The 17,788-nt window shown below is 47.2% G+C and overlaps 1 protein-coding gene across 4 annotated transcripts in view; it reads left to right on the top strand.

Moving 5' to 3' along the window:
• The window catches only part of LOC144142856 (SIN3-HDAC complex-associated factor), a 35,566-nt gene that overhangs the window by 7,041 nt on the left and 10,737 nt on the right, over positions 1–17,788 (top strand). For 2 of the 4 annotated variants that reach the window (XM_077674664.1, XM_077674661.1), the window contains exons 2-4: positions 12,000–12,289; positions 12,930–13,083; positions 16,863–17,187. In XM_077674664.1, coding sequence (XP_077530790.1) covers positions 12,056–12,289; positions 12,930–13,083; positions 16,863–17,187 — 713 coding nt within the window. In that variant the 5' untranslated portion in view covers positions 12,000–12,055. Of the gene's footprint in view, positions 1–8,669; positions 8,937–11,996; positions 12,290–12,929; positions 13,084–16,862; positions 17,188–17,788 lie in introns of all 4 variants that reach the window. The other 2 variants (XM_077674663.1, XM_077674662.1) reach the window with 2 other exon arrangements.

Here is a 17,788-nt window from a genome sequence, read left to right on the forward strand (position 1 = left end):
TCAAAGGCCTTACTGAAGTCAAGGAACACTAGGTCAACCTGGCAGACTGAGTCAAGGGTGGAAACAGTTCCATAAACACATCTATCGGATCTGTTGATGCCTTTCATGAAAACCATGCTGGTATTCTGACAGTAAACTTGTCACGTTTGAGAGAGTCTGTTATAAAATTATCAGTGTGCGGCTACCTTTATATGGCCCTGCCCCTAGTGCGCGGACTCTTCATAAAGCCAAACTTGCGATCGCTCCCCGGACTTGGCGACCTGGCAATGCCATCGTCTCCTTTATTCTCTTTGCAAAACAGGTGTTCTCTCTTGCATCTGTCAAGCTTCCTCTCATGCCGTTTACCTGCCAGGGGGTTCAGTAGATAAGGTGTTGTGCCGCTGAGCCTGGAAACTCGGGTTTTATCCAAGCTGCAGTGGCCATTTTTCTGATGGAGGTAAAAACGAAAACACTTGTGTGTCTAGATTTTGGTGCGTGTAAGAATCGTTAGGTGCATCACTCTTTACTACATCATGCTGCCTCATAGTTAAAGTGACCATATTCCTGGAGGTAGAAAATGAGACGCAATAGCTGGGGAAGGGGGGTGGGTACAAAAGGGATCGGATGTATTTTGCCAAGTGGTTTAATTTTTTTTGAAGCGAGAGTTTATAACCCAAGACCCGGTTGTAAAATTATTCGCACTTGTACAGAAAGTTCAGCCACACAAGTAATATTGCACACAATATTCACAACAGGTTGATGTCGATGTCAAGTTCACAACGGGAAAAAATGCGCTCCACTAGAGCCGTGGTTCCAGGAAAACGTGGCCAGTTTCATGCGGCGAGAAATCTCATTGCAGCGTACATCCCCTGTGGTCACCTTTTTGAAAACACGAACCCATCTCTGAGAGGCCGAAATACCTGAAGAGTTCCACTATTCTAGTTTCTTTCAATGATGTGCTTGACAATGGTCCACGGGTGAAATAATGCCTCTTCAAATTCATGTTCATCAAGAATTTGAAAGCATTCTTCGGTAAAAATAGATTTCAATGTTACCCTCTTGGTAAATTATTTTTCAGTACTTAAGGTCATATTTAAAATATATGAGTTGGCCACACTGTTGGTTTGATCAACTTGCTTGGCGTTAATTTTGAAACTATGCAGTGACTGCGAAAACGGGACATGATTGTTTATTGGGACAAAAAGACGAGACAGCAGAAGCGGACCTGAAAAATAGGACTGTCCCTTCCAAAAGGGATGTGTGGTCACCTTACTCATATTTCAGGTGTTCTTCAATGCGAGGTGAGGAGTATCCTCACATACATATACATACTGTATGTCGCTGCAGTTCAATGTCTGGTGAGACAGCCGATATCAGCTGTCTTTCAATTATCGTAACTGGCATCCCTCATTGAAGCCACGTAGGTGCACTTACATTGATTACACTGCGGTACAACACCGACCCGATTAACCGGCCAGTGTGCAGAATGCTGAACGTCACTCTAATGGCATGTGCTCCGTGTTTCCTGTTGGCTGCTGTCGATTGAGGCAGTGTTGTGCGCTGCTGCTTATGCTTTAAGGTTTAGTTTAAGGGCAAGGAAAGGCTCAGACACAGCACAGTCGAGCACCTGTAGTGCTTGGGCTGTGGGGCCCTTGAGGAGAGGGGGAGGGCGGGATACTCCTCACTCCCTTGTTCTTGACCTTTGGGAGAGTGGGAGGGGGCTTCCCACTCCCCTTCCTCTTTTTCCCCCATTTTTTTTTTTTTTTTTGTCTGCTAGTATCGTGTACCGAGTGGATAAAACGGTGGATGCGTCGCCTGTGTTTGGTGGCCGTTTACACAACGTCTCCGCCTCCCCATTTAGGTGTCTCGAGTTGCTTGGAAGTAGCGCGCGTGTGGCGGCAAGTGGGTGCTTTGCGAAACCAACCGCCCCGCAGGCCGCCGCCACAACACGGTGGCGGTCGTGTAGATATAGCCCGCCAGGCCGTTCGTCTCTGACGCGACGTCGGCGTTGCGGCAACTCTCGGTCGGCCATCGCCTCGGCCGGCGGCCTTGAAAGGAGGCTCGTCCTTCCCCGCGCACTTGCGCTGCTGCTTCCCTTCGGAGGATCCTTCAACGCCGCATGTGCCGTGCGTTCACACAGCTGCTTTCTTATCGGCCCGACTGGAGTCTAAAATCCGCCCCTTTATATATATATATATATATATATATATATATATATATATATATATATATATATATATATATATATATATATATATATATATAGGGAGTAGTAGAACTTTGAAGATGGTAGAGAACACAAGAGAAGAAAAACTTCGAACAAGGTAAAAGCACGATTGTGGCCTACGTTTCAGCAAAGAGAACTTGCTTTCCCTGAGGAAAGCAAGTTCTCTTTGCTGAAACGTAGGCCACAATCGTGCTTTTACCTTGTTCGAAGTTTTTCTTCTCTTGTATATATATATATATATATATATATATATATATATATATATATATATATATATATATATATATATATATATATATATATATATATATATATATATATATATATATATATATATAATCTTAAATGAGTGAAAAGGGGAACACACGGAAAGAACAATATAGGACGTTCGCTTTCGTATCGTCGAAGGACCCGCCATCATCTGAGTGAGGGTACAGGTTTAAATCACATTCCTGCTGATGTGGTGTAAATCTGTACCCATACTATGAAGGCGAGGCCCTTGCCGATACGTCAGTAAACGCCCTTGTTATTGTTCTTCCCGTTGTTCCCAGTTTTCACTCGTACTATGAGTGTATATATTTGGGAGAAATATGAGTAGTGCGTCTCCCGCTTCTACAGGTTTTCCCGCTCAATTTAATCCAATCGCCATACAATTTAATCCAAGCGCCAGCCAATTTAATCCAAGTGCCATCTAATTTAATCCAACCGCCATCGAATTTAATCCAGGTGCCAGCGAATTTAATCCAAATGTCAACCAATTTAATCCAAGTGCCAACCAATTTAATCCAGCTGTTTGAAGGTTGTTCAGGGGTGTTTTGTGCGGCATTAGGCGAGCTTTGCGGGCTTTGATGCGCGTGTTGGGATGAAAACGTGGTGTTCTTAATGGACATTTACTAACATCCGCAGATCAGGAGAGCGGTCGCGTTTGATCCGTAGGCGGCGTGTGGTGATCGTCTGAGAGATCGTCAGAAGTGTCGTCTGCTCGCGTATTGTTACCCAAGCAGATTTTCCAGCGCATTTTTACGCGAGCAGACGACGCTTCTGTCGCCAGCAGGCGATATTTCTGACGATCTCGCAGACGATATTATCATTCGTAAATATTGTTTAACACTGCATAAAAGCAATGAATTCTTGAAAATCAAAATGCAAAAGACCTTTATGTAATGTGTCTTTATCAAATGAAGTTATGAATGCATTGTTACGCGAAGATGAGACGGTACTTCTGGCGTGTGTTATCGATGGCACTGTTGCACACGACCAGCTCACAGCAACGGTCTGCGTGTGTTGGTAAATGTATATTGAGCTGTTCGCATAAGACATTTTGCCCATAATGGATCAAGAAACACCACGTTTTCACGACACCACTCGCAACAAAGTCCGCAAAGCTGTGCCCAATTTCGCCCAAAACTCTCCTGAACATTCTTGTGGTACCTGGATTAATTTTGTTGGCGCAGAAATGAAAGTGGTTGGCGCTTGAATTAAATATTTTATGGACATTTGATTACCTGAGCCGGAAAACCTGTAGTTGTAGTCAGACTTGAGAGTGGTAAATAATCACTTAGACATCTCAACACTTTTACCCCCCCCCCCCCCCCCCCCCCCCAGCCGATACTGTCGTTACCCGGTTTTGGCCTAACGGATTTGAAATAGGCCCCTTTAATTTACTCGTTTTCATGACACACGATCCGCGCATATTATAAAATTGCATGCGGTCATATCGGCTATATGACTCGACCATGTGAAAGAAATTCTTTATTTAGTGGGTCTTTCACATTACAGCACACAAGGAACAAGTGAACAGTCTTACGACACCTCGCGATATCTCGAGTTGTATTATGTAGCGATCGTACGAATGTGGTTACATATTCTCCATGTTAATGGCAGCGCGAACAAACGAAAAGTTGTGTCTGTCATACGCTGCACATTCAACGCGACTGATGTTCTCAATGGCCTCTTTCGCGGCGTTGACAAGCATGGAGCGCCGGTGTTGTTTTTTTGTCACACCTGCTGGCGCGTTCAGGAGCGCCTGTCGATGTTCCTCTAGGTAGGCCTTGACATTGAACTTGAACTTCGAAAATACCTCTTCAGTTGGATTGAAGAAAGGGCTGTAGGGCGGCAGTCTTTGGATCGTGTGTTGGCTCACGGCCAAAGCCGCCACTTCCGCCCGTCGATGGGCTGGAGCATTGTCAAAAATAAAGACCGCCTCGCCGTCGGGGTCCTGTTCATGTGCTTGCTGTGACGCTTCTTCAAGAAATTCGTTGAAGCCTGCCCAGTGTACTTTGTCGGCGATACTCCAATGGACGATGCCGTTGGCCGACATACAGAGCAGGATGTTTACATTTGCCCCTCTGGTGCCCGTCACAAGTTTTACGGCTGGAGCACCTCTCTTCGCTCTTGCAAAACTCCGCGCACACCACACATTAAAATTGGTCTCATCAATGTAGTAGCGTGACACCGTCGTGCCTTCATTTTGAAGCCATTCTGCGTACTCCCGGCGCTTCGCCTTGACTTCCGGGCTGTTTCTCTCTACCGGTCTTAGCGTGGCCAACTTCAGGGAATAGCCGTGACCATCTAACAACCGGTCGATGCTGGAGAAACTAATCTCAAGGTCTGGCATGGTTTCGATGAGGGCAGACCGAATCTGAGAAAGCGTGAAAGATGGGTTATTGTCAACAATCTCGGTCAGCGCGTGTACGACGGTCATGTCGAACTTCTTTGACGAACCGCCACGTTTTCTTGCGGTGCTGCGGTCCGTTGCTGCAATGGATCTAGCCGTCTTGACGTTTATGCCAAGCGTCTCAGCGAGAAGTTTTAAGTCGCCACCACGCCGATAAACCTCAACTATCCGGGCTCTGTCGACATTTGAAACGGAGTTGTACTTCTTCTTTCCTTCACCCGGCGCTTTCTTCGGTCTTCCTCGGGACATTTTCAAACACCCGCAGGCCAGGACAGCGGTCTTTTTACTCCGTCGGTGCCTTGTGGTGATCGTCTGCGAGTTTCTTAGACGTATCGTCTGTTCCGGTATTGTTACGCCACCCGACTTGCCAGCGTAGTGTAACGCGCGTCAGAATTATCGTCTGCTCCTTGCGTAATAATGCTTTAAGACATTTCGTTGGTAAAAACTCATTAATGCTTTTTTGCAGTGTTAAGAAATATTTCCGAATTATAATATCGTCTGCGAGATCGTCAGAAATGTCGCCTGCTGGCGACAGAAGCGTCGTTTGCTCGCGTAAAAATGCGCTGGCAAATCTGCTGGGGTAACAATACGCCAGCAGACGACACTTCTGACGATCTCGCAGACGATCACCCCACGCCACCTACGGATCAAACGAGACCGCTCTCCCGATTTGCGGATGTTCGTAAATGTCCATTAAGCTACGCTCATATGATATTTCGCACGTAAGACATCAAGGAACCCCACGTTTTCATCACACCACAGGCATCAAAGCCCGCAAAGCTCGCCTAATGCCGCACAAAACACCCCTGAACAACCTTCCAACAGCTGGATTAAATTGGTTGGCACTTGGATTAAATTGGTTGGCACTTGGATTAAATTCCCTGACACCTGGATTAAATTAGATGGCGTTTGGATTAAATTAGATGGCACTTGGATTAAATTGACTGGCGCTTGGATTAAATTGTATGGCGATTGGATTAAATTGAGCGGGAAAACCTGTAGTATCAGCTCCTTCTGGGGATGGATTCTCTGAGACGACGGCCGTTATTTTCGAACTGACATGGTGTCGGCGTGATGAACGCGTGTTCTTGCTTCGGGAGTTCCGTGAGCGTGCACGAGCCGGCAGTTTTCTATAATCCCGGCGGCAAACTAATGCGCGAAACGAGGCTAGTTTACTGCCGGGATTATAGAAAACTGCGGGCTTTTGCACGTTCACGGAACTCAAGAAGTTCGGACAACACACATTCATCACGCCGACACCGCGTCATTTCAAAGTGGTCGTCGTTTTAGAGAATCGTGCTCCTGGTTGTGAGAGCGGCAGGAGCCAGAATAACGCGGCATGGCTATCGCTCCATCGCGTGCTGTAGACCATGAGCTGTGACGTTGCAGAGGACCTTTTTCCAGTGCGGCTTATTCCCCGCATGCGAGTATTTTCGCACCGCACGCATTGCGCATGCGCCGAAGTTCTTCACGGCATCGCTACTCTGTCCTTCAATACCACGCGCTCCGAGATATCAAGATAGGACTAGCTTCCGGCGGTCGCATGGAGAGCGCGAGGTGATCAGAAACTCGTAGCTCTGCGCTACGCGCGCCTCGTATTGAGCCGAAGTCGGATCGAACCTTCGCTGATATTTGATAGCTTTAATATTTTGGTTAATCATATGGGTATTCTTTGGCGCAGGTCTCGATTAGCCGTACTGAAATACTGCATGGCCATGCGTTCTCGCGCCACCGTAATGTTTGATTTGTAGCGCTGTAGTTTCGTGTCTTGCGTCGAATCCACGTATATATTGCCGCTGATAGTATACCTTCAATTGGATATATATGTGAAAAGTTCAGATACAAACTTTTTAACAAATGTTGGAACCGAAGTAGCCTGCTTATAGGATTCAGAGTGGTACAGTGTACCTCTAAATGGCATTAGTCCAAGACACTACAAAACCGGGGCTGAGTTGAAAAAGGGCGCTACACTTGTAGATAAGTGTAGCGCCCTGTCCGTGGTGCCCTGCACTGTGTGTAGCTCACGTATGAAGAACATTGTTCCTCATACTGTAGATAATTGTACCCGTCTGTATGCTCTGTGCCGTAGCCGAAATGCTCCGGCAAGTAACGTCACCACCCTAGACTACATCACTTCCGGACACGCGAGATTCATTTGATGCATACCGAAACGTGAAGGCGTAGGAGTTTTAATCGCGACCAATTTTGCATATGAAAAAAAAATCTTGCGCGGACGGTCTGTTAGTAGATGTTTATGGAAGATTTGCGAAGGCCGCTGTCCCGCGCGAATGGCGGATGCCGGCGAATTGCAGTCGCGTTGTACGTGATGAACCAATTCAAACGATAGTAATTTCAGCTGATGCTGCTGCAGTGTAAAATGGTTTACAACGTGAAGCGGAATCGTCACTGCCTATAACTAACACCCTGGCAAAATCTTTGAAAAACATTCTTGTAAAAGGTGCTACAAACGACAAACACCTTTACAAGGGTGTGTTTTGTTTTTGCTAGGGTTTAAGGGTGTGATTTGTAGCACCCTTTAAACGGGTGTTTTCTTGTGCTTTCGCAGGAGTGAAAATTCCCCTTAATGGTGATCATTTTTCAGTGTTCGAAGGCGCTGAAAACTCCCACTTGTAAGGCGTCGCACATTACAACGTGTATTCGATGTTGTGTTGAAACAGGCAAAATATGACAAGCTGGTTTACACTCTTAAAGGGAGTCTGCACTGTCTAACTGGCATCCTTTACACCGTAAGGGTGTCGTAAATCGCTGTTAAATGATTTACACCCGTAAGGGTGTAAATCATTTTTAATTGTCCGGACAGGGCTCGAAGTTGTTAAGCGCGCACTGCAACTTAACGGGAGGGCGTCGATGGCCACAATGGTAACGAGCTTGCTGTCGTAAAATTCCGCTTTTGCGAGGCGTTCGCGAAAGACCAAAGACCTAGACGCGTCGGTTTCGACAGTTCGCCGAGCCCTGCGCGTGTCGTCACCGCTGCTTCCAAGAAGAGGTCGCTGCCGAAGGGGCACAAGCGACAGCGATATCGCCGGCCGATCGAGTGCGCCATTTGATCGAGCGCCAGAAGGGAAACAGAAAAATTGCCGTGAAAGATATATGCGTGGGGGTCATCATTGGTTGCAATTCGAACTCCTGCAGACGATCGTCTGCTGCTCGCCGTCTGCATTCCGAAATGACGACCCGTGCGCGCATTTCGTCACGTGACAGCTTTTACCCTTTCGTCTAGACGCTGCGAACTAACGGGGAAGGCGAAGAAAAGACGGGAGAAAAAGGAACGAGTAAAACATTTAAGCATCGAAATTCCAGGCCGTTGTGCAAGGCGGCTCTGACGACAAGAGGCGGCGGGCCGTGCGCTCGTCGACTTTTTCCCCCGCATTTGAGTTCGTTTTCGGCCCTCCGCTGGTGGTTAGGATAGCACTGCGAAATAACTAAATAAAAAGGGAATGTGGATAAGTCCCGAAGAGTCCTGCGCAATGGCTCCAGCGCTCGGAGCGCCGCCGTTTAGCGAGCGTACGGGCTGCTTCGCGGCTCAAGAGAATCGATTTTTGGTAGGAGGGAGGAGGTGGGGTTCGGGTCTTCCCGGGGCGCTAGGGAAACGCACACAGCAACGCAGCGGGAGTGAAGGTTGGGACGAACTCTCGCTCTCGCTCTCTCTCCCTCGCAAGTCCGGGACTGCGAAAAAAAGCGGTGCACGTCTCTGCGCCGTCGACTGCACTGCAGCCACCCGAATCGTTAGGCCGCTGCGGTAGGGACTGCACGGTTTTTTCCCAGCTGCCGCGCTCGTCGTCGTCGACGTGGGTTTTCCCTCCGGGAGGACGCAGCGGGAAGGCCAGGGTTCGTGGTGTCGGCTCTTGCGACGCGGAGACGTCGTCGGAGTGTCCCAGCTCCCCGGCGCTCGTCAATGTTCGTGTCACGGCGGCTGCTCGGCGGAGGAGTCGACGGGGCTTGGGAGTGCGCGGCGGCGGAGGCGAGGTGGAGGTGGTGTCCGAGGGGGACGGGCGGCGAGCGCTTCGAAGGTAGCAGCGCAACGGATCGCGGGTCAGTATGTCGGATCTCCGCGCTTCCGGAAAGTTCCTGGATTGGTCTTCCCATGCCCGTGTCGGCGCCGTTAGCCCACGCGCGCCGTGACTTTCTGCGTTGTCGCTTCGGTACCGCGTGAGACGTTAGTGCCGATGCGATGTGTGTCGAGGTAGGTTGAGGCGGCGGTGATTTCAATGACGGTCATGCCGACTGCGGCGCGGATGAGTGACACCGTCGGTGGCGCTCGGCCCGCGTTGCGTTGATTCCTTTCGGTGCTTGTCGATTGAATTGGGTCACTGGGTAACAGGGAAGTCCTTTCCTCGATTACCTCAGTTACCATGATCATGTGCTGTGTGTTTTCTGGTATGTGGATGACTTCTAAATTGGCCATGTGGATGTCAGCAGAGGAAGGTCTTTTTTTTTTCTTTTTCCTGGCTTTCGAAAATAAGCTGTAGTGCAGGGGTGTAAAAAGGGTGTAATTGGGTTGGAATGGAAGACAGTTTGGGGGAGTTGAACACCTCTCCGATTTCCATGAATATTTTTTTTAGTACTGCTTCCTGTCTGCCTGATCATTCGGGTGATTTTCTTAATTTTCTGCAGTATTTTGTATGTTTACATTTTAGCTGTTACTTGTAGGTTGAAAAAAATGGCAGTTAACTTGACACTTTGGTAACGTGGTGCCATTGCAGCAATGTGGGTTTACTGGCTTGTAGCTGCGTCAAGCTGGACAGTACTTTTATTGTATGTTGACATGAAAGCGTTTCTTGCAAATGTGGAAGAAAATCGTCAATGGCAATTTAAGTTGTCGCGGAAAGAAATTGCCTTTTTTGAACTTTATCATTTTGAACAGGCTTTTTTAGAGCCTAAACTGAAATGCTTTAGAAAGTCATGGCTTCTCTGTTTTGTAAGACATTTCTCGCTTCTAGGCACATATATAATAAAGCACCCGTGCTTGACCTTCACAGCCAGCAGTGCAACCAGCACCGAACTCAAGTGAAGAACATTCCTGAGTCGAACGTGTTTTGTGTTTATTGCAGAGTAAAAGCTGTAAACAGCATCTACAGTAAACTACAGTTACGGTGAACTCGAAGGGACCGTGGAAATGTGTTCGTACATTAAAAATCCGTCTTAAGCAAACGTTATTTGCACTGCGTGCGTTACAAGAGAGCAAAAGCGTTGTTTGTCGATTTAATCGAGTCCATGTTAATTAGATCCTACTGTGCTAAAAATAATGCATTTTTTGTTACCTGCCCTAAACAGTTTTCTATCCATGCGACCATTGGCACGACCGCTATGGTTGTCTGGCAACCATCGCAGAGGTGCTCTGACTTATTATCTGATGAGTATTCGTCTAATCAGGCGTGACAAAGTCGATCGGGGTGGAGATTGAACCTGTAGATAAAATGCCCGTGTGTTCGAGATTTCGGCGCAGATTAAAAATCTCCAGGTGGTCAAAATTAATCCTGAGCCCTCCACTATGGCATGCCTCATAACCTGTGTAGCTTTGCTGCGTTAAACCCCATAATCAATTCAATTAATCGAACCTCTGGATGCTGAAGTGGCATGAATGACAGGCGGACAACTAGACCACTCAACCACAGTACGGGCGAAAAATACTGCATAAAAGCTAGTTATTATTTCGAGTCCACTACTTTGGTCTTGTCCCTTAAGCAAATGCATCCAGAGCTCTAGCTACCAACCCAAGTGCTTCTGCAGCGAGCAATTGGCAACGACATTCAATTTCCAAGTCAGGCACTTTCTGTTACACCTAGCGCCATCTACTGGTTAGCTTTTAACACTGCCGCAATCTTGTTAATCAACTGCTAAGACAAGCTGGCTCTTCGACCAGTGGTCTAGCAGGTATCGCTGCTCTTAATGCTTATCCTGGGTTCGAGCCCCAATAACTCCACCTTCATTTTATTTCCAGAATTTCTTTGATGGAAAAAATTCTCCCTTACTGCACATTCTTTTGTAAATAAGGCTGATGTAATGTATTCAAGGTTGCTTTGGTGTGCAGAGGAACCTGTCACCATGTTTAAACTTTTGCTTTGCGCCAAAAGAGCCCGGCCTGTATGGACATGGGGGCAGAATGTCGCCCATTGGCAAATGTGTTTAATTGGCCAAACAATGGGGAGCTTAAACTTTTGGCGGCACGTGGCATCACTGCTTCGCTCTCGTTTTTACACTTGGGTAACAAAAAACGGGTTGATTATAATTTCTGTAGACTCGAAGTTCCTTTGGTAAATGTGTTCGTGCACTACAGTCCCATTCTAAGTTATTATGTGTGTGTCGTACCAGGTCAGAAAATTCGTGCCGATTTTATTAGAGAATATGCAAGATGGTTGTTGACAAGCTTGACCAATATTGATTTATGTTAACTATGCCTACCAGAATGACAGCGCGTATTAGGACAATATGGCGCAAGCGGTTCGCAGTAACCACATTCATGTTAAACGTAGTTTCCCGTCCTGTGCAGAATTGCCCGTGTACCAGACTCGTAGGCAGGAGTTCAACCGTGTTGAGTGGGCGTATCGGAGATCATGCTGGCGATCTTGTAGCTGTAGCTGACATTTAGCTAGCCATTTAATCTTTTGATGGCCAGTGTTGCTTAGGAGCAGAAACTAAAACAATTTTTCTACATTTAACACCATAGGATCCTGGACCTTCAAAAATTAAAGAAGGGAGGGCAGCACGTACTTCCGTGTGCTAAAAAGAAATATTTACACGTATCAACTCACATCGAGCCCAGGTGGCTCCATGGGCTAGTGACAGGTTACCGAAATTGTGAAACTTCATTGTTACTACGAATGATAGCAATACAAACTTTACATTATTGTCTTCGCTTGAACCATAAATCATGCTGATCAATGTTCAAGCAATATATGAGCAGTCGGGGTCCAGTGTGTCCCAGTGTCTGTCCTAGTGAACCAATTTTTTTTTTCTGACTTCGTATTTGTGATGTCGGAAGTCTTTTTAGATCATAGAAAACTTCTCACACGCCTAAGTGAAATAATAAATTTTTGGGCATCGAAGGGTTATTAATGCGCCCCCCTGCACCTTTGCCGCCCTCGCCGACAGCAGCTGGGGGAGCTGGTGACCGGAGAGCCGCAGAGTGTCAGGAGGAGCTGGCAGTGGCCATGTTTAGCTTCCACAAGCCCAAGATCTACCGGTCGGCGCTGGGCTGCTGCATCTGCCGGGCCAAGTCGTCCTCGTCGCGCTTCACCGACTCCAAGAAGTACGAGGCCGAGTTTGCGCGCTGCTTCCGCATTGTGGCCGAGGACCAGCGCTCGGGCGAAATCTGCAACGCCTGCGTGCTCCTGGTCAAGCGCTGGAAGAAGCTCCCGCCCGGCACCACCCGCGACTGGCATCACGTGAGTCGGGCTGCCGCCCAGTGAAATCCCAGTGTCGTTACCGTATTTTGATGGGAGCAGGGTATTAAAAGATTGCACGTGCCCAAAATACCCTGAATGTGCGGAATTTTGTTTATGGCTCCGCACATGTACCGTAAAATCCCGAAAGAACGACCACCCAAATTTCAGAGATATCAAGTGAAAAATACGGGATGGGCGGCCTTTTTGGTCAGGCAAAAAAAAATGCAAAAAGTGGTCGCACCGCCTACCAAAACTGGGGAGATATTAAGAAGAAATACCAGATGGGCAAAACATTTGGCTCAGGTGCAGAAAGGACAAATAAGTGACTGCTTCAGCACATGAATAGATGATTAACACTTATTTTGTTTTACTCATTGGCACTAAAGCCATTGATTTTAGAGGGTGGGCAATCTTTGGGGTCTTTCAGCAAATTGAATACCTCACCCCTAAACGGGGCAGGCGATGTTTCAGGGGTGGGCGTTCGCTCGAAGCTTTTTGGTAGTCATATCAAAGTTTTGTCAAATCTGAGGTATGATGTCGATGTGAGGCCGCTCTAAGGCAAGAGATGAGCTTCCTCGGTCAATGCCCGTTTCGTTTTCGGGCGTGATTCTTAGCCCCCTCTCCCGTTTTGGAACCGCAGGTGGTGGACGCGAGGGCAGGTCCCGGGACGAAGTCGGTGAACAAGGGCAAGGTGAAACCGCCAAAGCGGCCGCTGAAGAAGCACCACCGGCTCACCGCTGACAAGCGATGCAAGCTGGACCTCGGCGGCGGCGCCCTCTCCGACGACATCACCAGTGAGCAGCGCTTTCTTTTTTTCGCCCCTCGCCGACCTTTGCTTTCTTGTATAATACAACACTTTGCAACATTGCTGTGATAGTTTTCGATTGCGGCCCCCCAAGTTTGTGTTGTGGGTTGAATTGATCCCATTGTGCCCAGAAGTGAAGATCTGCTCTGGGTGCTTAGGCAGAACTCGAGATAGATGTTTTTGGAGGCACAATGGAGGTGTAGGGATTAAAAATGTGACTGCAAATTCGTTATAAAATTTTACTGTGAACCAAATACAGTAGAACCCCGCTGGTGCGTTTTTCACGGGACCGGGAAAAGGAAGCTTACGTAAGAGCCGGGAAACTGAAAAAATAATAATGTCTGCACTGGTGAACTGCACATAACTTCATTGCTTGCTTAGCACTTGGCGTGCAGCAATGTTCTGCCGCATTCGCTTGGTGCCATAGATGAACACAAGTGCACGCTTTCTCGGCAGACTAGTTTCAGCGTATGCCCGCGCACGGGAGATAAGGAACACAAAGGAGCCAAGGTGGCAAAAGCTCGGCAAAGGGCAGCAAGCGCGAGCAGAGCAACGATGAGTGCAACTGATGCAACCATTGATAAGAACAATTGGTAGTACAACCTTCCTGGAAACCCCTGCAGCTTTTCCCTGTTGCCGCAGCACGCCGCTACTTTATGCGACAAATCTCGTAGCCAAGCCAGGCCAATCCTCATGAGAAGCCAGCATGGCCATCGGCACTCATATGTGCATAGTGCTTCTAAACAGCTATAGAAATGCGTTTTATTGGAAGGTCGGGATTTTACACATTTTTGTAATAGTACTTGGCTAGAAAAATGTTGCAGAACGTTATAAATGTGATTAAAGGGACCCTGCAACACTGTTTCATCAGTGCAAATAAACCTGCGCGATGTTTAGATTACACCGCCAGGAATACTTGAGCCAAATATCGCATGTGCACGTGAAGTGGTGAGCACACAAATCTCTGTGAAAGACACGGAAAAACCAACCGCACTCTCTTAAATTTTTCTCATTATGTACCAATCGCGTCACTGCAGCAGTGGCTGTCCTATTGGCTGTTGCTCGTCGACTTCACGGCTTGCTTCTCACATTTCCCGTGGCACATCCACCGTCGTCGCCACTGTGCACCAACCTCTTCTATGCCCGAACGTTTTGAACAGTTTTGGCGTTTCTTTTATCCACGCAGAGTTTTAGTGACGAACCACTCAACGAGAAACGTTTATTGTTTCGAAAAACCCCTACCAACCTAAGCGCGCACTTGTGAGCAGGCAGGAATGCCTGCTTTTTGTTGCACCAGACCGGAAATAGGCCCATCCACATTGTCGAGGAAAAGAGAAAACTCCCCCACGTGTGATATACCGAAGGCCGCCAAAGAGAACGCCACGAGCCACCCCCCTCTCCAGGAGAGAGTGCGCAGCTTTCGTCACATAGTCCGCGGTCGAGTTAAGGGGAACAATTATGCGCGATTTCTCATCACTCGTAGTTTTGGTGATAATGAGTGGGTTTTTTTTTTTTTTTTTTTTTTTTTGTAATGCGGAAGGAGATTGCTGGGACAGTAGAATTTATTCCAAAATACATTACGAGTAGTTGGTGGTAGTTGCTGCAGGGTCCCTTTAAGGCAGGATAAAAAAACAGCAACACAAAATAAACTTATTGTTGCGAAGAAATGCAAATTATCAAGTTTCAGATACATGAAGCACTTTTGGCAGGTTGTGATGGTAGCATTTCATTTAAGCTGCGTGCGAGTACTGTTCCACTTCAGCCATGTGCAAGTGGTGTTCCACTTGAGCCACACGAAAGCAGTGCTCCACTTAGCTAAGCGCTAGTAGTGTTCCACTTTAGATACGTGCAAGTACTTAGTTACCATATTTAATCAAATATAATGCGTTTTTTTTTTTTTCTAAAATCCGTAGTCTCAAAGTCATATTCCGCCTTATATTCGAAGCCTAGTGTGTGTGCGTGTGTGTGTGTGTGTGTGTGTGTGTGTGTGTGTGTATGGAAATAAGGGTTGGCAGTCAAGAAAACCTTGGAAAGCAAAGGGGAGGATGTGGTAGGTCATTGAAACAGATAAAGAATTTGGAAAGAAAGAAAGTGGAGAAAAAATGCCTGCCGGGTGGGATCCGAGCAGGAAACAAAAATACCTTAACATAAATACCCCAGAAAGTGGAGGAGAAAATAGCTCCGCCAGCAGCATAGTGGTCATTGCACCAGACCGGTATTCTGGAGGTCGTGGGCTCAGATCCCGCCTGGTGGGCATTTTTTCTCCACTTTCTTTCTTTCCAAATTCTTTATCTGTTTAAATGACCTACCACATCCTCCCCTTTGCTTTCCGAGGTTTTCTTGACTGCCAACCTTTATTTCTGTCCTGTTTAAACGAGCCCCTCATTTCCTATTCTGATTCAATTATATATATATATATTATACTTCCAACTGCACCCTTGCGGTATAATCGTGATCGCCTTATAATCAAGTAAATACGGTAAGTGATGGTGTTCCACTTAGCTAAGTGAGGTAGTGTTCCACCTCTTCTAAGATCAAGTAGTGTTCCACTTCAGCTGCGTGCATGTAGTGTTCCATTTCAGTTACATACAAGTAGTGTTCCACTTAGATGCAAGTAGTGTTCCACTTTAGCTACCTAAAAGCAGCGTTCCACTTCAGCTACCACGGCCCCATGGTTAGCATACATGCTTCTTGCAAGCAACGGTCATGCCAGAAACTCAATCGAAAAACACAAAAACCACATGGTGGAAGTTTTAAAAATCTAAACATCTTGTTGCAAACCCAGTGCGCATTATTCGTCATATTTAGATACTTTAAATGCAACATCAAATACTTTGAATTGTATCTGTGCGTGGGAAATCGGATATCACACCTCATTTGCGGAGCTTCAAATGTCCGCACACCTTTACAAAATAGGCGAGGACAAAATGCATGTTCTGGCTAGTCCTGTAGTTGCACTTCCCAGATCCTGACCCCTTTTCTTAAGCTCAACGTGTCTGCAAACAGTGAGTATTGTGGGGAGGATTTCACCTGTTTGGCAACCGTAGATAAGTCATGCAAAAATAGACAGGAACACTACAACGTGCATTAGCAATACTAATTTAAACTATATTTATCAACTTTTTTTCTCGTTTCCGCTATTGTGCGGAAAGACTCACGTGGCTGCAATAACTTAAATTTTCATAAACTTGGCAGGGCACAGTAAATACAGCTGTACGTGGAAAGGTAAAGCAGTGATAATGGTTTAGATTGGACTTTTGTACGGTTGCATTACTCTAATCGAATTCCGGTTCCTGCAAAGTCTGGAAAAGTCCGCGTGTAATTGTACACAGCTTCGGGTCACCCAGGCTTGTTCGTTGTTCGAGCAACGCTGCCTGTGTAGCATTGCCTGTCGCGTCAGCTGAAAATGGCAAAAGCGGCTGCTTTTATGTTGCTCTCTTTTGCCCTTCCCCGCTCAGTAGCCTTTCCATTTGCTGCCGGCATGAGTACTGTTTGCCGAGCAGCGCTGCTTCGTCAAAACCATTCAAAAGAGTTTGTAATGTTTGTACAGCCTTTGCAAGGTGGTGTCCCTGCACTGCCATGTTTAGGGCCTCCGGGACGCCTAGTTTCTCAGCTGGTATCAGGCATTCCTACTGCTCCAATTGGAAAGTGGCTAATACTGCATGCAGTGTTGTATAGGTAGTGTTGGTCCTAGTTAATGGTAAGCACATGTTTGCCTGGAGTACAGACCGCTGTTCTCTGTTTTTCCCCTCTCACTTGCCGTGGCAGTTGGCGATGAGAGCCTGAGCGAGTCGTCGATGCCGTCTCCGCCGGACAGTAGGGCCGCGAGTCCGACGCCGAGCAACTCGTCGGAGGACTCTGGCATCCTGGACGAAGATGACGACGAGTACGACGACGATGACCGCCAGCGGAGCTGCCGCACGCTGAAGCCCCGCACGTCCAAGAAGAAGAAGAAAAAGCGGAAGCAACGGAGCAGCGGGAGCGGCCGCCGGGGCGATTACGCGGCGGACACGGCCTCTTCCATGGGGCGGCGGAGCAAACTGACGACGCCCTTCAAGATCTCCTCGTTTCTTGACATGAGCTTCTGGAGGAAGTGAGTTACCGCCCTAAGCCGTCGCCATGCCCGGTGCAACGGTTGCGCAAGCCACAGTCGTTTTTTTTTTTTTTTTTTTTTCGAAGCCTAGTTTTTTCTAATGCCTAGCAAATGTTTTCAATACGATATCGTTTCTGAGCCTAACGAGTACTGGCAACAAGACTTCCAGTAAATATGACGTTGCATTGCATGTTAGTAGGCTCAGCATTAAAGTTACCTAACTTTGGGTGTAAATATTGAATGTTAGGCCTAACGTCATGCTGTCGACAGGTACCCAGATGTTTCCAATGTGATATTGTTTCTGAGGCCAACCTGTACTGGCAGTAAGACGTACAGTCAGTATGCCATTGCATGGCATGTTAGTAGGCTCAGCATCAGTTACCTAACGTTGGGTGTAAACATTGAATTTTAGGCATAACATCATGCTGTCGACTGGCACCCATTGGAAGAAGTGTTCATTTCACATCAGGCTGCAGGTATTGGTTAATTTATGTCGTCAGACCTCAAAGACTAACCTAGGCCTAACTGGTTTAACTCTTTCGGGACCGCCGGAAAAAGTGATGAAAAAGGGAGGTCTCGGTACAAATTTTTTATTACATAA

Source organism: Haemaphysalis longicornis, unplaced genomic scaffold (assembly GCF_048455015.1).
Source record: "Haemaphysalis longicornis isolate Haplotype H1 unplaced genomic scaffold, Haemaphysalis longicornis Haplotype H1 scaffold_6, whole genome shotgun sequence".
Lineage (NCBI taxonomy): Eukaryota > Metazoa > Arthropoda > Arachnida > Ixodida > Ixodidae > Haemaphysalis > Haemaphysalis longicornis.